The sequence below is a fragment of the Macrotis lagotis genome, chromosome 1 (assembly GCF_037893015.1).
Source record: "Macrotis lagotis isolate mMagLag1 chromosome 1, bilby.v1.9.chrom.fasta, whole genome shotgun sequence".
NCBI lineage: Eukaryota > Metazoa > Chordata > Mammalia > Peramelemorphia > Peramelidae > Macrotis > Macrotis lagotis.
This window is the reverse complement of record NC_133658.1, coordinates 519,510,174-519,532,392: the sequence shown is the minus strand read 5'-3', so window position 1 is coordinate 519,532,392 and position 22,219 is coordinate 519,510,174. Positions and strand designations below refer to the sequence as shown.

The 22,219-nt window shown below is 34.5% G+C and overlaps 1 protein-coding gene and 1 pseudogene across 7 annotated transcripts in view; one reads left to right on the top strand and one right to left on the bottom strand.

The window, feature by feature from the left end:
• Nucleotides 1–22,219, bottom strand: part of RPGR (retinitis pigmentosa GTPase regulator) — a 76,992-nt gene that overhangs the window by 42,533 nt on the left and 12,240 nt on the right. For 3 of the 7 annotated variants that reach the window (XM_074214187.1, XM_074214186.1, XM_074214191.1), the window contains 6 exons: nt 18,020–18,178; nt 16,751–16,900; nt 13,877–14,035; nt 11,258–11,413; nt 7,010–7,188; nt 473–655 (listed from right to left, as the gene is read on the bottom strand). In XM_074214187.1, the coding sequence (XP_074070288.1) occupies nt 473–655; nt 7,010–7,188; nt 11,258–11,413; nt 13,877–14,035; nt 16,751–16,900; nt 18,020–18,178 (986 nt within the window). Of the gene's footprint in view, nt 1–472; nt 656–2,110; nt 2,236–7,009; nt 7,189–11,257; nt 11,414–13,876; nt 14,036–16,750; nt 16,901–18,019; nt 18,179–22,219 lie in introns of all 7 variants that reach the window. The other 4 variants (XM_074214188.1, XM_074214190.1, XM_074214189.1 and 1 more) reach the window with 4 other exon arrangements.
• On the top strand, nt 20,526–20,754 carry LOC141506960 (small integral membrane protein 1 pseudogene; annotated as a pseudogene).

Sequence of the window (22,219 nt, the reverse complement as noted above, 5' to 3'; positions counted from 1 at the left end):
ATAAATTTTACAGTCATACATTGAATAATTTTTCTGAAAGCGAATTTTTTGCTCTCAGGGTAAAAGGGCTGGCTTTCATATGTAAGATTTTTTAGATCATACTGATCATTCTGAACATGTTGCTTTTTATATCTTACAAGCAAACTAAATATTTTTAATTTTAAAAACTAATTCTTGTCAACAGAAATCATAAACATTCTAAGTTAACAAGTTTAAAATGAGAGTTGATAGTACATTAATGATCTTTTAACAGTATTATTCATAAGCTTTTTTTTTTAAGGTTTTTGCAAGGCAATGGGGTTAAGTGGCTTGCCCAAGGCCACACAGCTAGGTAATTATTAAGTGTCTGAGACCGGATTTGAACCCAGGTACTCCTGACTCCAGGGCTGGTGCTTTATCCGCCATCTAGCCGTCCCATAAGCTTTCTTTATATTACTAAGTAGCAATTATAAATAGAAGGTGGAATAGCTACCCTTTCTCTTCTCCGCGACCTTGCAGATAAGGTACTCTGCAGGGTGTTTCCTGAAGATTGATCATCACCAAAAGAAGAAACTACTGTCAAGTCACTATCATTTATTTTTTCTTCCATAATTTCTTCAGATATGTTCAATCTTGGAGTGGCAAAAACTAGCATGTGGCACCCACCACAAGCAACCTGGAGCAAAAAATAAAAGCTAAATTAACTTATGCCATCTTCAAATGGAAATTAATTTAAAAGTAGTTTTCCGTTAAAATGTTACTTTAATGAGAGTCTCTCTTGACAAAAAATACTTTAATCACTGTAATTTAAAGCAGAGGGCAGTACTAACCCCATTATTTTATTTTGACTAGTATAAATATATCATGGAAAATAAAACTGGAAAACTATTTGGAAAATACAATTTCTCTTAAAAATAAGGAAATAAAAAAAGAACTAATAGATTTCAATAATTTCAACTAAGAAAATGTAGAAAACTAATTTCTTAAATACTGGCAAATCAAAGGAAAAAAATAACACAGGAAGAAATAACTATCTCTTTTGGAAATTATATTTCCAGTTCTTAGCACATACTTTATAGTTAGACCTTCCTCTTTGGACTGGTGTGTCTAAGAGAGTGTGTGTGTGTGTGTGTGTGTGTGTGTGTGTGTGTGTGTGTGTGTATGTGTACACCCCCCTCCCACCCAACCCTGATCAAAGCTAACTCAATGTGTGCTCCACTAGTATCTTTATGTATGCATTAGTGGCCTACCTTCCATTTTCAAGCACCATTCCTATATGTTTTTTGGCTAAAAAGGTAAAACGAGTGTTTTTTTGACTGCCACTGAGGTATTATAAAAGTAAGATTACATAAGGCAGTAGTTATATCTAATGCTATAGTGGGAAAAAGTTTCTGTATTCTTGGCCAATAATTGCCACTTAAAACCTATTATCATTGTAAGTTTCCTCATCTATAAAATAGAGATAATAATATTTAAACTATTTCATAGGATATTTTGAGGAAATTTTAAAATTATCAAGTTATTATTATTATTATTATTATGTCATCGGATTACTATTATGAACATTATCAGATAAACAGAAGTTGGAAGAGTGAAAAACACCAACTATATTTTTCCAGTAAGAAAGTTCTAAAAACCAAAAAATTTTCTCAAGGCACCTTTGGGGAATCTCACCTTTTAACCCCATCATTATATTTATCTGTATAAGCTGCATTTTTCCTATAGAAAGTTCCCTGAGAAGAGGAATTATGTCATTTTAAATTTCTTTGTATAAACCCAGCACCAAACCCAGTGCCTTGTATTTAATAAATAGCAACTGAATGAATATGAGGAGGACTTATTTTCAGGAATTACTACCTCATAGCATTTGAGAGTCTCATTCAAATAAGACTTGAAATAAAAGACTGGCATAAAAACAAAGGAGAAGACAGAAGAAAAACTAGAGAGGGAAACTGAAGGAGATAATTTTTTCAGGGCAGAGATGATTAAAACAATGAGTCAGAAAATTTGAAACTGAATTACACATAAAAGTTCAAGATTTTTTCCATCTTAAAAATGAAATATTTTCCATGAATTTCTAGCAGGCAAATTATAATATGAACATCTAAACAAGGAAATGTTATATCCTTACCAGATGGACTATAAATTTCAAAAAATTAGAGCACAACGTGGGTACAAATTGATTAGTAAAATTTTCCTGTCCAAGTCCTAATTTTCCATGTCGACCATCTCCAAAAGTATACATATGGCCTGTATCTGAAATATTAACAAGTGTCAGAATATTGTCTTTTATGTAGATGCTGTTTCTAGGACAGTCACATTATTACTAAGATGTAATAATGATTATTGCAATAATGTTCCCCAAATAAAATACTGAACTTAATGGATATCCTCTACTTGGGGGAAAAAACTGATGACTAGAAAATTACATTCAAAAAGTACATAAAACCAAAGTACATATATATATATATATATATATATATATGTGTGTATATATATAGTATTGTGTATGACATTATTTGGATTAGCAACAATGAAGCTACATATAGTGTATACTCACTTTATACAGAAATCATTCTATAATTTTATCAATATTCCTATGAGACCATGTATACACATACAGTAACAAAGATCTAGAGATGGAAAACCTCCTCACTTTGAAGCTGAGGAAACTATGGGTACAAGTAATCAAGAGCTCTGCCCAAAGTCATATAAGATGTGACATGACAGGGGTGAGATTTGAACTCAAATCCTTTCATTACAAATTTGGCACACTTTTCACTGTTACCAAACCAATACATAATTCTATAAGCATTTAGTTTCATTTGTTGCTCCTGAACATTATTTTCCAAGTTTTTTTTTTAACCATGCCCCTCTTGTCTTCTTTGCAATCAAACTGCCATGTATTAAAATGTGCTGATTTGATATACAGGGCCACATTAAATTCTTTATAAAATTTTCCTACAATGTCTTCATACAAATTTTTAATTAACATAATGATAGCTTTTGCTTATCTGATCATATGTCATACAGTGTAAGATGATCAATTATTCCATGAAATTACCTTTTTTGTTGCCTCTAGAAGAATAAAATCAACCCCATCAATTACTTGATTTGCCACTTCAAGAACATGCAAGCCATTCTCATATTTTATTGCAATTTCCTTATAAATTCTATCAATAATGATATGATCGAGTTTCCCTCTTGGACTATTGTCAACTCAATGGTCATTGGATGGGAGTACCAAAAGTTAAGTTACATGTTTCTAGGTTCTCCTGCTCCTTTTTTTCATATGTAGTACTACCATCAACTGTTAAATGGGAAGGGTGTTAAGAGAGAAACTTTGGAACTTATCGCAATTCTTTTGCTTCATTGGTTGTCTTGGCCAAAGAACTCATTCCCAAGTTGCCAATCTATGTATGATGAACCTTTATTTCTCAAGATTTTAAAAATTTCCCCTCCTTATGTTTATTATAGAATATATTTTTAATTCTTCTAATAATCTAAACTTAACAGTTTACCATGAAAATAATCATAGACTGCCATAGAGCAAGGAAAAAACTTTTTTCAAATTTTAGTTTTATCAACAGCAATAATTTTAATAAGGAAAAATTATTTTCAAGAAAAATGACAATGTACCAAATAAAGGAGGTGTATTATTCTAGCAGTAGGAAAAGATATCAAAGGCTGTGAGCAGGAAATCTAGGCACAGAAGCCAAAAAAAAAAAAAAAAAAAAGATTTGCTTTGGGAAAAAAATAAGAGAAGTTAGTTAATATACTCAGAGAAAGGTCTTGAAGTTTAGTATAAGACTCAAACAATGAATATTTATTGAGCACTATTTTAAAGAAATTATTATATAAATGAAGTCACTAGGTAATTTAAGAGGCTAAGAAAGCTAAGTAGCTAAGAAAAATCATTTTGGTTATAGGAATATGTGGTAAAGAAATGGGGATTTGAAGATTTGCATGCACTGATAAGTATAGAATCAATAACAACATGGCCATGATTTTGGAGGACAAATGATGAAACATTCTACCTATTTCCTGATAGCAAGATGATTGACTGAGGTACAGATCTGAGACATGTTTTTCAGTCCTGGCCAATGTGGGAATCTGATTTGTTAAGACTATACATACATATGTGTTATCACTTCCTTTTTCCAGCTTCTAGTGATGAAAAGGTAGGAGGGAGAGAATAGATTTTAGTTCATTAAAAAAAAATAATATAAAGTTTTTAAAAGGTGGAGGGGCACTGAGTTCAGTAAAGAAAATATTAGATGGAATGAGGTGAGGAGAAGAAATAGAAGACCAGGAAGATGGGGCAGCTGGGTGGCACAGTGGATAGAGCACCGGCCCTGGAGTCAGGAATTCAAATTTGGCCTCAGACACTTAATAATTACCTAACTATATGACCTTGGGCAAGTCATTTAACCTCATTGCCTTGTAAAAACAAACAAACAAAAAACAAAAACAAAAAATAAGTTGACCAGAATTAAGTTCCTGCTCAGGATGTGTTAGGTTTCTGCCGGCTAGCTTATCCTTACCCAAGTGAACGTTGAAGGGGCAGGAGACAAGGATGACAAGGGAGACAAGGACAACAACGTTCTCCTCAATTCTCCAAGATCTCCATCAAGTACTCCAAGATCTCAGTTTATGAGACCAAATACAAGTGCTTAAATACCCTCCCCAATCCCTGATCCACTCCCATGGAACTCTACAATAATGCTCTGGTGCTAGAGGACACCAGGTGATGAAAATTTACAGTACTCACACACACAACAGTACCTTATAGACCAGGAAGAAAGAACACAAACCAGAATGTTTAATTAGGACTAGAAAAAGGTTCTATCCTATCTTCACCTTGGATTTCCTACATAGTAACAGCAGCAATAGCATTAATTTGGAAAAGGTATTTTAAATGACCCCTTTATTTTCTTATTTATCCTGAATATCTTTTGTATGCCTTCCCTCCTTCCTAGTTTTCTCCCTCATTTCATTTCTTGATGTTCTCTCCAACCCAACCTCTGTGAATTTCCAGGATATGAGACCAATAAAATGGATAAGACATTTTCTTCATTCCTCATGACCTCTCTGCAAAATAAGAATTCTGTGCAAAGACTAAAGTAAAGTCACCTGTCTCCATGGTTTAGGATAAGAAGAACCCATAACGAGGTAAAAACCAAAGAACAGTAGAGTTGATCAATCCCTCACCCTTCCCAGGCTCGCCCAGCAGTCACTTCTTCATTCCCATGTTCTGGAAGGCTACATATGCTAACCCATTTTCTATTCCTGACCAGCTCCCCAATGATGGGAAAATCAAAAGTTTGTTCTGGCTGGACTTCAGCACAGAAATACTCTGGGCTATAGGGAACTCAGAGAAGCAGAGGTCCCTGGGAAAGGAAATCGGGGTGTCTAAGCAAACATCCATCAGACCTGCCTGAAGCAAGGGGCCTAGGATCTCCCTAGAGGATTCTGTTCCTCTAGAAGTAACCTAGGGAACAGACTGAGATCAAGGAAATATTTATTAGTTCCTGTAGGAATTGTTTATTTAAACCAGAACATAAGCCAGTCAACTTCTGAGGTCCAGCCCTTGGAGAAGTCACAATCAAAGTCGGAAGGAGTCAGAAAGAGAATAGGGAAAATTATGAAAAAAAGACTAGAACAGTCCAAGAACAAAGGAAGAATAAAACTCAGTCAAAGATCCAAAGCAAGAGAGAATATATTAATAACAGAAGGGAAAATGCATCCAAATCAGGTAAATGATTCTGTAGTCGTTTATCCTTTGTTCTCCAAGAAGACCACAACATCAAGGAGGTGATGGCATACATGCCTGTGAATTGGATTGGGGGGGGGGGGGGGGCTGTGCTAAGTCACCAGCCTCACTTTCTCTTCCAGAGCATATGGATCCAGTGGTCAGATATGAGTCAAGATGACTGGAGATGGTCCCAGATGCAGTGGGAGGCCTGAGCCTTTTTTGAAGTGTTCTGCCCAAAGTCATACAGATAACAAATGGGAAATCAGAGAGTTAAACTCAAATCCTTTCATCATTACTTATCTAGCACATTTTTCACTGTTATCACACCAATACATAATCTAAAAGTTTTTGGTTTCTTTCATTTGTTGCTCTGGAACAATATTTTCCAAGATTGTTTTTACTTTGCAATCAAACTACCATGTATTAAAATATATGTGGTCTTGATATAAGGGTCTTAAAATTTTCCTGCATTTATCATTACACAAATTTGTAATGGACTTCATGGTACTCATTTGTTTAGTTGATCATATGCCTTTCAGTGAAAGATGATGATAAAAAAAATTTTTTTGTTATTTTAGTTATTTTGTTATTCTAGAAGAATAAAACAAGAACATGCAAGTCATTCCTACACTGAATTGAATTTCTTTAGATCTAAAAATATTCTTATATTTTGATTCCCTAATCTAACAGATTTCTCCCTCCCCCAAGTTTGAATTGCAAAAAACAACATCCCTTCCATCCTTCCAATCACCTGATCACTGCCTCCAAACCATCAATGCCCTAAAATTACTCTGCCATGATCTATGGATAAAACACTCTCTTTTCCTAGTGTACATTAGCCATACTAGAATAAGTAACAGATTAAGTGAAGGAACTAAAATAATTTAGAGTCTCTTCTGAATGGGAAACTCTCCAAATGATGGTATGTACCCAATTGCCCTGGTAGTAGTATCTGATAAAGAGAATTGGACTAGATTATTTCTAAAACCCAATTCTAAAATTTCATGATGATTTACATTTGGGGTTTTCTTCTATCCACAGGGAAGGAAAAAACCTATTAAAACTGATACTAATTTCAGAAAACCCACCAAGTTCTATCAAGCTTTAGAATAAAGTTTAAACATTGACATCTTAAAAGTTGGAAGGTCATTCATTACAACTTCACACCAAATGCAGAAAATCACTCTATATTCTCTAAGAAATGATTTTTGAAGGTCTCAAATCCTTGCAGTAAAAGAGAAGTCAATTTAAAAGCAGCACATCACATTTTCTAACCTGATGATGATGTTTGTTCTTCATTCTTGAAGACCATGACGTCAGGGAGATGATGCCATAACATGCATCTGAATTGGATTTGAGTGAGGGGGGCTGTGCAAAGTCACCAGCCTCACTTTCTCCTCCAAAGCCATCTGGGTCCAGTGGCCAGATATGGATCGGGACGACTGGAGATGGCCCTGGATGCGAGGCAATCAGGGTTAAGTGACTTGCCCAAGGTCACACAGTGAGTAAGTATCAATTGTCTGAGGACAGATTCAAGTTCCCCTCCTCCTGACTCCAAGGTCAGGACTCCATCCACTGTACCCCCTAACTGCCTTACTTCTAACATCTATAATTATTAGGAACTACTTCTTTATTATTGAGTCAAAATATGCCTCAGTTACTTTTACTGATTCTACTTTCTGAAGCAACACAGAATAGATATAATTCCATGTAATGAGACTTTTACAGATATCTTTGTATTAAATCTTCTCAAATGACCTTGAAAGACAGTCATAAAAGCTATCAATATCTATTCTATAGATAAAGTAAGTGAAGATATTCAACACTGAGAGTCCTGACAGAAGGTATGTTCTGATTTATCTCTGTATCTCTCCTGGCTTTAGTCAACAAACATTTTCCAAGAAGACCTGTACACATTAACATTGTGAATTGATCCACTAGGATAGCTGCAGCTCCTCTCAGCATTCAGAGATCTAGGACAATCCTGGGAGACTGTTATGGACAATGCCATCTATATCCAGAGGAGGGGAAAAACAGCATCTGAATGCATATTGTGCTCACTTGTTAAAAAACTCTAATGTTTTTCCTTCCTATCCAAAGGTTTTCTTTCTTTTCCCTTAGTCCTAATTCCTCATATGCAAAATAGCTAATATGTAAACATGTTAAACACAAATGTACCATGTACAACTTTTATCAGACTGTCTGCCACTGAGGGGAGGGGGATAGAAAAATGTTTAACCTATAAATAAATATGTAAGTGAATTAATGTTGAAAATTTTTCATAACAATTAAGTGGAAAAAGAAAATATCAAACAAAAAAAATTTTCTAATGTTTGATGTTTGCAAAATTGAAATATTTGAAGTCAAAACAAGCAGGTAAAAAAGCAATCCATATACACGCACCATTCTGGCAGCTAGGCAGTGCACGAAATAAGAATGCTGGTCATGAAGACAGAAAGATTCAAGTTCAAATCTGGCCTCAGACGCTTACTAGCTATGTGACCCTAGCCAAGTCTGTCTCAGTTTCCTCATCTGTAAAATGAGTTGGAAAAGGAAGTTGCAAACTACTTGTGTATCTCTGCCAAAGAAAGCCCTATGGGTTCACAGATTTGAAAGACTGAAAGAACTGAGCAACAACAACAAACACTTACTATGAGCTCACTTGAGCTAAGCACTGGGAATACAAATACAAAAAAAAGACAGTCCTTAACTCAATGAGTTTGCAACACACAGAAATTGAAAGGGGATGAGGAGAGTAAGAGTGGTACAAAGGGGCAGGATGGCAAAGTCAAGAGGAGACCTAGAACATATCGCTTTGTATATTATCATCCCCAAATACTTTGTATTAAGTGCTCCTTCCACTAAATGAAGATTACAACTCTCTAAAACTTACAGGTAGCCTTCCAAATTCCTCTGGAGGATTGATTATTTAACACTAACTTCTTAGAACATTGAAAGTTTGGCAAACATTAGGTTTAGAAAAGCATTTCATACACACAATCTGTCAGATTCAACTAAGACTATCTATTGAAAAATAGATGTTGGGGCGGCTAGGTGGCACAGTGGAAAGAGCACTGGCCTTGGAGTCAGGAGTACCTGGGTTCAAATCCGACCTCAGACACTTAATAATTACCTAGCCGTGTGGCCTTGGGCAAGCCACTTAACCCCATTGCCTTGAAAAATCTAAAAAAAAAAAAATAGATGTATATCTGTGCATTAGAAAAAAGAATTTTTTTTACAGAGAGCTCCCTACACTGGTGAAATTCCAGGGAATTTCCATTCCCCAAAATGGTTATTAATATTCCATTTTATTATATATCCCAATCTATTCTGGTATTCTCTAAGTTATGTTGTTTCCAGTCTTCTGCTCCCAGAACACAGAAATAATTATCTTAGTCTAAATATAATAGTGGGTTTTTTTGTCATAAAACTCCTTAGAGCAAAATGTTCAGTATTGATATCACTTCATCAAGGAAAATTGTGTGAACAATTTAATAATTTTTACAGCTCAATCCCAACTGTTTTTCAGAAAAGAAGAATCAACTTATAGCCAAGGTCACAGAGTCAGTGTATGTCCAGAAGTAGGATTTAAACCCACACACATCTTCCTGAGGCTGAAGTCAATTCTCAATCCATGACACCATGCTATGTCTTGGCAAGAGCCATAAGAAATAACACACTTAAAGCATTTAGAGAAATATAGATAAATTTTCATGAACTCATGCAAATCAAAGAAAGTAAATCAAAGAAAGAAAATCAAAAGAACAAGATATACAATGATCACAATAATGTGAAAAAGAAAATAATGCTAAAAGACATTAAACTTCTATCAATACAATCTTGACCCTAGAGGAATGATGATGGCATATAAATATATCTGCTTAAACTCAGCAAAAGTAGAAGACCAAAAGTATGTAATGAGACATATAAGGACTCCAACATCATCAATGTGTTGGCTTGATTTGCTTAACTGTATCTTGTTTAAAAGGTGAATTCTTTTAAGAGGACAGGTAAATTAAGAAATGACAACAATGTGGGGGGCGGGGCAGGGAGCATCAATAAAAATTTTAAATTGCCTAAAAAGAATTGCTCTGGTCAACATATCCACCTCTGTAGCCAGCCTGATGATGAACCTCTTCAAACTTAGTGCTATACAATCTCACTTTCCTAGCTTGAATTTCAAGTCTTTCCATTTGGTAGAATTTGCCAGAACCCATGACTCATGAATAAACATATGCATGAGTTTATTTCCTTCCCTCTCAATCTCTTAATTCTTGAAATTCTGACTCTCCCTTCCTCCACTCCCCAAACAACCCCAGTACATACTCCACAACTGTTAAATCTGTTTTAACTAATGTATGAATCTAATCATGTACCCTCCTATTGAACACCAGTTTAATTTAACAAGCATCAAATGCCTCAGGGATGAAAATCCTCTGATCAATTTTTTAAGTCTTCTATCACCTTTCCTGTCTCTTGACCCTTGAACACCTTCCCCTCGTCCTTGGTATATACCCAGTGATCCGGTGACCCTCACCTCTTGGCAGTTCCTGCACATGATTATTTCCTGGCTGAGCATTTCCACTGCAATCTCTCATGTCTGATTCACTCTCTTCCTATCTGCCTCCTCAGCTAAAGTCTCACAAGAAGCTATTCCCAGTTCTCCTTAATAGAATTGCTTTCCCTTTGAGATTAGGATCCCTTTACCCTGACTAGAGTTTGTCTGCACATAGATGTGATTTAGAGCAGGGACACAGTCCCAGGCCCACAGAAGGCACTTAACAAAATTGGTTAACAGACTATATAGTCTGACAATACAAAGTCACATCACAAGGAGTTTTTAGAATAGGATTTAGCAGAGATTGCCAAAATGGTGCATGTATCCTGATTGCTTTTTTTAACTGCTTGTTTTGAGTTGAAAAATTTCAATTTAACAAGCATCAAATGCCTACTGTATGTGGCACAATAGGAATAGAAAATGGGCAGAGATCCAAAGATTAGATTCCTGAGCCCTGGCTTCTTAGGGTCAACAATCTAGTAAGGGGGAAATATATCAGCAGATATTACTATAACATTACTATAATTATAATACAATGTAATATAATATAATATAAACACTTTAGAAAAATGCAAAATAAAGTATCCTGGGGCAGCTGAGCCAAAAGGTTATTAGTAATAGAGAGGAACACAGAAAGCTTTATGAAGGAAAGACCACTTGGCGGCAAGATTCCTAAGCTCCATTCTATTTCTAGTAAACCATCCCCCCTCTTGCATATGCTATGTACCTGGATTTTTAGAGTACAAAACCCTAATCCTAATCCTTTATGTATTCCTGTTTTAAGTAAAACAGACAAATGGGTAAGTACTATTATAATTAAATATTTGAATATCAAGATAATAGAAAAGTGTTGCTCAAAAATTTATCTTCAACCATTTGATTTCTATGAAAAATTATCCTCTAGAAACATTTCAGTATAATCATTTTATTATAAAGTTAAATGCATTGTTATACTGAATCCTTACCTGATATTAAAGCTGTATGGTTTTCCCCACATGCAATATAATGTATTTTCTGATTCTGAAGATGTTTAACAACTTTTGGTTCTGAAGTTTCAAATATAAAAGTGCCAAGGCCTAACTGACCAAACTGTCCAAGGCCAAATGAATATATGTCTTCCTCTGAAAATGAAAAGGAGCAAAATATTTTTTAAATTTAAATACTTTTTAATAATAACAATAAATATAATCAATATTTTAACTAAAAATGTACTATTATAGAAATTTAATAGTTTGTAAAAAATGTGAAGTACCATTCTTTAGAAATGAATTCAAAAGAATTTCTAAAACCCAAGTTAAAGATTGTAATGACAAAGAAAATCTGGAAGAAAAAGGAAAAAAATTAAGTTTTTTGATGTCAAGGCTGTGGACTTAATCTGGTAAGACAAAGAGATATAAAGAAAAACTTGTAAATGTAATTTTATTATAGGCCTACTTTTCTCTATCATTCTCATATAAGTTCATATGTGACCGTGTGTGGGCATAAACATGCATATATATGCATACATACACATATATACATATATACTTATACATTTATATTTTGTTATTTATTTAAATTTAATAAATTAACAACTAATTTAATAAATTAAATAAATAAAAATTTAAAAAAAATTATTGAAATAAAATTTCCTAATTAATTTTAGTGTTATTATTATAATAGGAGATATAGTTAGGAAATGGTTCTGTAATTTCACTGGCAAAGAAACCCCCAGGTATTTCAACTCTCTCTCCCAATGCAGGTTGGCACCTAGTGACTTGCCCAGGATCACTTAATATGTGTCAGAAGCAAGAAAACTAGAATTTCTACTATACCATGCTGCTCCTGAGGTATTACATTTTCTTAATAAAAAACACAAAAAGATTTAAATAAATTAAATAAATACAGAAAAATAAAGCAAAGAGGACCTCCAAGATCAATGGTTCTTTCTTTTAGGTGAGCAATTCAGAAAAAATAAATGGTTTCTCTTCTTAAGATCTCCAAGAGTCACAAGCAAGCAACTTCATTTTTAGCACTATAATTCCTATTTTTCAAGTGGTCACTTTTTAACTTAAAAGTTGTATTAAATATTTAAGGACTTATCTTCTATGAAGGGAAATAATACATACAAATTTGGTTATAGTAAGAACTGCAAACAACCAAAGTGGATAGATACGTATCAAATGGAGAATAGTTAAACCAGCTGAACATAAAATGCAATAATACTGTGTTTTATGATAACACAATGAATATGATACATACAGAGAAGCAAGGTAACTTTTGAATAGATTCAAAGCGATATAAACAGAACCAGGAAAACAGCATATACAATAAAGCAAAAATGGAAAGAATAAACAAAAAAATAATTGAAATGCTATGAAATTATAGTGACTAGTGATGAAATAAAAAAGAAATGTGAAAGGGCATTTCCTTCCTTCCCCCTTGTTTTAAGAGATAGCTTTCAGATAGAGGGACAAAGAAGTTGTTGAAGGTCAATATTTGAAAATGTAGGTAACAAAAAAACAAGAGATAATTTATTTTTGAAAGAAAATTTATTTAAATTTTAAAATTTATTTTTTAAAAAGTACTATCAATTCAAATCACTAGAATGTGTCATATCAAAAGCAAGGATAATCACTCTTTATCCCAATTACTGCCTTTTCCGTGTATGTTACTTTAAAAAGTGACCCATCTATGTCTGCTCATCCTGTGCAACTCTTGAGCACATCATTCCATACATCCATCTTAATGTATACTTAATGGAGGGCCTTCTCTAAAGAACATCTTTATATTGTTTCTCTCACAGAATTCTTCACTTGTAATGTACTGCAGACTGATCATATCCTTCATGTAGTTCTCCACTGCCTTTTGAATAATTCTCACCTTAAGTCTTTAAAGAACTTACATTATTCCCTACTTCCACAACTGAGATATTAGCAGCTTAAAAAAAAAATCTTAAAGGGTTTTGATTTCAGAGAGCAGCATTGGTATCATGAAAAGAATTTTGCAATTTTCCAAAGGCAATCAAATCACCTCTCCTTCTGCTCAATTTTTAAGTCCAATTAAAATAATGGGCTACATGCGATTTGGTAAATAACTCAAGAAGAGTATATCAAATCACTTTAGAAGTTGCATTAACTCTTACTAGACATGAAAGCAACCTTTATTACATGAATCCACTAACTAAAAGTTAATAAGCTTCAAAAAGTAACACATTTTCTTTATCCAGTTGAATTATGCAATAGATATTCCTCATCAAATAGTTAGCAGGTGAAATAAAATGGTAACAAAATCCTACTAAGTATATTTGTAAGCCAGAAGATATATATATATTTATAACATTTTTTGCCTTTAAAAAACTAGGCCCACATCAAATTTATAGTTATTAAAATAGTGATGACCACAATGATACCCAAAATGGCAGTTTTCCTTTGTTATACAAGCAACAAAAGCTATTTTAAGCAGTTAATACAAAAGGATTTTTATTACTACAGACTAGAATACATATTAGAGATTAGCTGAAAGTCTAAAGTTATTCTAAGCTTCTTGTTTACCCAAACAGAAAAAAAGGACAAAAATCAATTCAAATTCTTTTGGGTACCAACCTGTTAAAGCTACTGTATGGCCTCCACCACAAGCTACTTGATTCACCTTCCCTGGAATTCCAAGAACCAACTGGGGAATTCTATGATTTTTCAGTTGCTCAGGTGACAGACCTAACTTTCCATTCTCTGGTTCTCCAAATGTATAGAGTTCACCCTCTGCTGTGGAAGATGGAGACTTAATCATAATTCATCCAAAAACTAAAATATATGACCATTTTCTTTCAAGTATGGATCCTAAACTAGGTCCATGTTCATATGTTCAACAGTGATTCTTAAATGATGAAACTTTTTTATAATTGAGCAATTTAGCAAGGGATTAAAAATGAATTTTTTCCTTAAATCATTTTTATTTCAATAACCCACAAAATTTTATGTCATTATCTCCTATGTGAGTAAACACACACACACACACACAAGTATACAAGTATACAAGAAATATGTCACATTAGATTACTTACAAAGTAAAAATGACATGCTATTCTCAAGATGCTTATGATAGAAAATGACAGTAAACAGATTCCTTGTTACAGATATTTTTTTTAAAAAAACTCATGTTTAGAGGAAGTAGTCAGTTGTTTTAGGTGATGATAATCCTCAAATCTGATTCACTTGTAACTTTTTTGAAAAAAGAATTTCAAGAAGGTTATGAAAGCAGAGTATTTAAACTAAAAAACATCCAGAATATCACAGTATGATACCATCTTGGACTTCATCAAGACAATGGCCAGGCTTAACAAGCAAACAGACCCATTCAACTTTGGCCTATTCTGATCACATCTTGGGTGTTGAATTTAATTCAGGCATATTATATTTTAGGAAAAACAATGACAAATTGGACAACTTCTGCAAGATTTCAAGAAAATATCAGAAGAATGGATTGTAGAGTCTTGAAAAGAAAATATTTAAAAGATGGAGAGACAAAGGGGAGAGAAAAGAATGGTGGCCATCTTCAAGTATCTAAAGGGCTATCATGTGGAAGAAGGTACAGAATTATTTTGCTTGATCCCAGGGGGCAAAACTAGAAGCAATGGGTACACAGAAGTAAACTGATGTAAGGATGTTAGGGAAAACCTTCCTAACAATGAAGCTATTCCTAAGAGGAGCAGAGCACCTCAGGAGATGGTAGGTAAGTTCAATGGAGGTCTTTAAGTAAAAACTTGATCTATCTTAGGTATGTTCAATTTTTTACTATTTTCCAAAACTTTTTCCTTATTTGACTAAGAGCACATAAATATAAAAGTTTAAACTGTTTAGGTCAAAGATCAATGTCACTTACTATTTAGAAGTCCATTAAAAAGTTGAACATTAAATTTATTTTACTTTAGCTGGATCGTACTGATGCTTTTTTAAAAGTTTCTCTCCCCCCACTCTCTTTCATTGTAATAAAACATATTAGTAACATCCTGATTCACATTGAAAACACTTTTAACAGTTTCTACTGTATATCTGCTACTCTTTTAAAATCATCCTTCCATTTTTTCTTACATGGATTTAAAAAAAACCTTGTAGGTGCTATGTTTCATAATCGTTATTTAAAACAAATAGTAGAAGATAAAAACAGTAGCAGAAAACCTAAAAAAAAATTAGTATTTTAAGTATTTTCAGGTTTTTAATATTTTCCAAGTGTAGATTATAATTCAAGTTGCTGAGCCCTGATGTCTGGAGGAACAACTCCTTATTTTGCAGACAGATATGAAGTGACCTACCCAAAGTCACACCCACTATGGTCAACAGAAGCAAAATCAATCTGTACCCAAGTCCTCTGACTCCAAATTCAGAGGTCTTCTATTTCACCATGCTGCCCCTTCCTTTTAATAAGGATTACACTGATCTCTCTTGCTAATCTATTGTTATACTTAAGGATCCTAGTTCATTCAAAAATTGGTGAATCAAAAAACAAATAAATAACAAGAAAGACTACTTAAATTAAGCATATAATCCAGAAAGTTGCATGAAGGTATGTATCAGGTTTATATGGGATCTAGTCTAGTACAATACTGTCATTGAGCATTCTTGACTCGAATCAAATGCCCACAGAAACTAAGGAGCAAATTAATTTTCCCAAGTCTAACTTAAAGCATTTATTTCTGCTAAATATGCATATATAATTGCATATATAAATGCATATATAATTCATAAACACATGTATTAAATATGCATCTACTCATGCATATAATATTCCTTTTCATTGAAATAAAGTGATTTCTGCTAAGTAAACACTGCCAAAATTATTTTCTGTTATGCTAAAGCGGAGAGCTGGCCTTGAAGTGAGGCATGCCTAGGTTCAAGCCCTCCCTCTAACACATAATACCTCTGTGACTCTGGACAAGTCATTTAGCTTCTCCATATTGTAAGTAACTCCCTAAGATTAATTTAAAGAGAAGGTACTAGTTTACACTGGTAGAAGGATCTTCCACTTCTATATTCCAGGCCAACATCAATGAAATCTTGTGTTTCATTGTTTTCTTTTTTCATTAAATATACTTTCTTTCACAGCAAGAGATGACAAAAGTTAGGCAGAGAAGAGACAAGGATAATTAATGATCTTTGAGTTGTTTGCAATTGGTTTTTTTTGGAAGAGAAAGGGAGAAAAGTAACAATGAATTACAAATGGAGGAAGAAGCCTAATGTTGGTAGGGTTGTATTTTTATTTTGTCAAAAATGGTCCACAAAGTTGAAGAACTTCTGTGATAAAAGGCTTACACCAAAACAATGTGTTAATTTTCTAAATACAAGCCACATTCATTTACAAGGAAATGTAACAAAAATCTTTTAAATATTTCACTATAACCATTATTATTGTGCTATATAGAAAACTTTCCTAATCAGAATTAATTTGTTTAAATCAGTAAAATGGAAAAATAATTATCTTACTAGTTACAAAGGCTGAATGGTAATATCCACAAGAGATCCAGGAGATAGGTTTTCCAATGTCCACTCGACAGGGGAAACACACATTAGATTCATCTGCTAAACCAATTTGCCCTTCAGAATTGTCACCCCACATAAAAAGGTCCCCATCCTCTAAAATGAAAAGACAAGAACAAAGGCTTAAAACAGTGTGCCAATAAGCTATTAAACATTTTCAGAAGATTTTGTAACAGTGTTTAGACTCAACTATCAATTATTCAGAGGAAAAAAATGCCATTGAGAAATAAACTTAATATTTAGAGCAATTTCTCTAGTTCAAGTTCCTAAATAAGTACTTATATAATCATTAAAGACAAAACATTTTACTGAACATGTATCAGTCACATTCATATTTTTTCAACCTAGTAATGAGATGAATGGATGATTTTGTCCTTACAGCTGCCTTTAACTTATATGAATGACGTTTATCAGAATATGTTTTCTTTTCTTTAGAAAAGTATACCTGCAACTGAACTAAAACTAATATACTTTCAGGAGGGGATGTTGAAAGGGGTTTATGGTATTCTTCCTTTTAAATACATTATGGAAGTAATATTCTTGAAACATTCAAAACGAGTAGATTCTAAAGAAAGGAAAAAAGAAATTACTGTATATCTGATTATATCATTTATTACTCACATTCAGTGGTATACATATTCTAAATATACACAAATATGTAAATAAAGTACTTTAATTACAAAGTACTTTTAAAAATACTGAACAAAGAAGTATGTTTCAAAGAAGACTATTCAATTACATCTGCACAGATCATGTACTAAAATATTGTTCCCTAGAAGAGAACAAGTTATAGCCTTAAAAGAAGATTTTGTACTTCAGAAAATGTTAAAAGTTTAAATTTTTTTCAAATCAAAGACAATTAAGTAGCAATATTTAAATGCATGACATCTTCTATTTCCAAAGGAGGCGTCTAAGAAGTTAGTCAAAACAAATTTTATGACCCTAATCTACATTGTCAACTCCCCGGAAAATGCAAAGTGGCCTTTGTAATAAATTTAAGTACTTGAGAGTCCTTGGCTGAAATAATAAGAAAGAAATCTTAAGATTTCAAAATGGAAAAAAAAAATGTTAGAAGCTATAATCAAAACATAGAATGTTTCCTTAGGGGAAAGGAAAAAAAAAAATTCACAAAGTTCTGGGGTTTGTTTTTAGGAATGTTGAAGAGAAGAGACTTACTGGGACACTGAGGAATATTTGGTGAGCCACGAACCTTACCAGTTAATGCAGCTGAAGTATTGGATCCAGCAGAGAGCTGTTTAATCTTGTACTGGGATGAAAAAAAACTGACTAGGTGAAAAGTAGTTCTTTCTTCAGTGTCTCCAAGTCCCAACTGCCCTTCACTATTACCTCCAGCTGCATATATGTTCCCTTCTTCTGCACAGAGAAAAGAACATATAAGTACTTATGGGCATCTTTACTGTGGCAATAATAAATTGAAAAATACAAAAAGTTTGACTTATAACTACAATTTCCTATTACAATTGCAATTTATCCAACAAATCACAGAAATAATAAAACGCAACTGAGGGAATATGTTGATGTGAGATCAATTCTTTTCTAAATTTCTATGTTAACTAGAAGTTGGAATGTGCAACTTGAATTACATGCATCTGCTTAGTAAAACTGAACTGTACTCCTATTGAATACAAAAAATACTTGCCTGAATTAAAGTCCAATTGTTGAATGTTTTAAAGATGAAATAAACAGCATTAAAACAAGATACAAGGGAATAATCACAAAAATAGAAGTCTTTCTCATTTAGATTCTTCAATATTTAAAGAAGATTAATTCTATAGTTTTAGATGTTAAAAATTGTTGTATGTTTATATGCTTAGGTTGGATAAATTTGAAAGCAAATGTCGCATAAATAATAAAAATCCTTTAGTTCTTTGTACTGTAAGAAATAAATTTTAAATGTTGTGAACCATTTTTGGAAAATCTGCTACAATTTATTATGTGTTGTCACTATTAATTTGTTTAGAAACCTTTTATTCATCATAATACAAAGAAATATCCCAACTATGTCCCAATTATCAAATAAATTCCAACACACAGTTACATCTAAATTAATGTGGTTTTATTTTATTCTGTATAATATATACAGGGACATCTGGTTATACAAATTTGTACCAAATGATAAAAGTTAATGAGGAAAAATAGAAAATGTACATAACATAAAGAATGATCAGAATATTTTTACTTTAATATATATTCAAAAATCTTAAGTGAAAAAAAGGAATGCAATTTAATAAACATTTATAAAGCATACACTATATACAAACCATTGCACTAGGTAAACAAAAGACAAAATTAACAATGCCAGCCCATGAGATTTCATTTGCTATTAAAATAAATACAAATAAAAAGTCATTCAAAATCTCAGGTTTCATTGTAATATTTTCACATAAAGTGGCTTATCATTCTTTTTAAATAAACATGTCATGTACCTTTCCTATCTGTCATAATAGTTCAGATGAGAGGGATTAACTTGAACCAGGATGATAGCTTTGTGTGTAGACAAGAGAAAAGATGCTATAGGGTAGAAATGACAAGATTTGGAAATTGATTAGATATGAACCTAAGTGACAAGCAGGATAAAGATTAATTCAATAGAAACTGTGAAGTTTAGAGAAGGGGATAGGAGGAGGGGAGAAACTAATGAGCACTGCTTTGGCTATGCTGAAGTTGAAGTTCCTAAGGAATAGGAGGCTGAGGTACTAAGCAAGAACTGGTCACTGGATTATTGAGAATTCAAAAAACTCGAGTTAGAAGAAACCTCAGAGGTCAACCAATTCCCCCCAAATACTTCTGTCTACCACATGCATTCTGTGTGAAAGAGATAACTTCTAATTAAAAAGGAACCACGACTGCTCCTGAAAAAAGCCCATTCTGCTAAGGTTAGCTCTAGTTTGAGGTGAAATTTTTCCTGACATCAAGTCTAAATTTGCTGCCTTGAAACTTCTATCTAAATCTAATACTCCTGCTTCCATCCTCTGGAACTGAATACAGTAGTCTAATGCCTCTTACACATGCCAGACCTTCAAAGACTAGAAAGCTATTGGTATCCTATATATCTTTATGCTCAACAACCCTACTTATATCCATCTTCACTACATAGTAAGTCTTCTCTGGATATTTATCAGCTTATCAATGCCCTTCTTAAGCTGTGGAAACATAATACTCCAGATTGAGATCTCACAAAAGCAAAGTACAGCAAAAACCCCTGCCACTCTTATCTGTACACTACATATGTTTGCTGGTTGTGATATCAGAATGTTAGTTTCTCTTGAGCCTACAATCCACTAAAAGACCAAAACTTTTTTTTTATTATCTGAAGTGCTATCAAACCACACCTGTCCCAGGCTTATTCATGTGAAAGAGATATCTGGAAATCAATCCAACACACAACATTTGTTAAACACCACAACATGGGTCAGGCACTATCCTGGGTGCCAAAAGCCAAAGTAAAATAATCCCGTCATCAAGAAGTTTACATTTTGGCAAGACACTCCCAGCCTCTTCTGCCAAAGGCTGAAGGAGCCGGGGGTCTGGGAGCCAGCTGGGGAGCCCCAGGTTGACAGCTGCAGGTGAGAGGGGGCAGCGGCCAGCGCCCCTGCATCCCAGATCCACGCACGCTGGAGCCCCCAGAGCCGCAGACGCCCAGTCCTGACCTGCCCCCCACCCCACTGGAGCTCAGCTTTCCCACTCCTGTAATGGAAGAATGGAGTCCCAGGAGAGCGCCGTCCAGTACAGCAGATGGGACAACAGCCAGGACGAGGTCAGCATGAATGTGTCAAACTCTGAGAGTTCAAGGCTGTGAGCGCATCTGTACCAAACTATGCACTGGGAAGATGGGCATCGCCATGAAGGTGATAAGCGGAATTATTCTTTGCTGGGTCATCTTCATCTTCGGCTATACTACCGGATACTACATCCACAAGTGCAAATAGCAGAGTCTACTGGATACCTTCTCCAGGAGCCCTCCACTACCCAGAAACCTCTTACTTCTCAGCTTAGGTCACCAAGGCTGGCCTCTGGGAGCACATGTAACCAATAGATATAGATATGAACACATAGGGATAGATGGACACATTCTAAGTCTCAGAGAGACAACATTACTAGAGTGACAGACACATACTGAAACAGACACTGGACAGAAGAAGAGACAATCGTACATAGACACAGACCCACAGAAAGACAGATATACTAACACCAACCTACATACAAATCTCTCTTCTCCTTTGTCCCAGGATAAAACTCCAGACCAAACCATCCTCATTCAACCCAGAAAGAGTTACTATACTCAAATGTTAAGGCCCCAGCACTACATCTCCCATTAATTCCCTCCTTGGTTACCCCTGTGTTCTTATTCACAAAGCAGACAACCTCTCCTTTGGATCACCCCTCCAGGGAGTTACTACAACATGTATGGTTCAAATCCCAACTCTTCCGGATATGTATGAGCATCAGAAAATTAGAAAAGTCAGCAATGACACCAAATAGCTTTGAAGGTCCCCTCCATCTCTAAATTTTTGTTTCTGTGGCAATGATTCAATATGGAATCATAGCAAAGCCAAAAATTTTCCATTGGTTTCAGCAGGGAAATTTATAACCTTACCCCCCCCCCCATCTGTTGTTGAAGCTTTAGGTTCCTTCTCTGAACTCACAGGCTTACAGTTGTGCCACTGCCCATTCCCCTTATATTTGTGTGTCTGGTGGTGGTGGTGGTGGGGGGGGGGGGGGGGGGCGGGTTGTCTTAGCCTTTCAGCTCTGGAGCCATTGAAAGAGGTTTTCATTTTAAAGTTATTCCTTTGCTCCCTCCCCTGGATTTGCACTTGATTGCTGTACTATGCCCAGGGAATTAGATCCCCTGACCTTCCCTGAAGGGGGAAAAACCCCAGTGAATCTGAATTGGGGATTTGATGTTTCTGAAGGGCCCTAGTCATAGATGTCACAAAGCCTCTTGAAGCCAAGAGAAAACAGTCCCCATCCTGATCCATGACGTTACCCAAGAAGCAGAGGCTGAGCCATGGAAGACTGAGGTGTTCTGAGGGTTGAGCCCCCAGCCTTCTTCCTCAACCCCACCCCTTCTCGTCCCTTTCCAAAGAGGTAGAATATAATGGAAAAGAAGAAAAAAAAAAAGACTAGACTGGAAGGATTCTAATAAATAGCCACTTTCCTGTGGTGTGACCTCAAAAAAAAAGTTTACATTTTAATGAGGGAAGCCATACCTACACATATGAAGATATTAAGCTTATAAAATAGATAAAGGGTAAATTTGTTGGGAGGTGGAAATAGTAGTACAAGGAGCAGTGAATGAAATAGTTGGGGTACCTAGGAAAGGTTCAAATATCAGATGGGACTTGAGTTAAGAAGAGGTAAAGAGGAACTTCCAGGTATAAGGAGCAGTCTGAA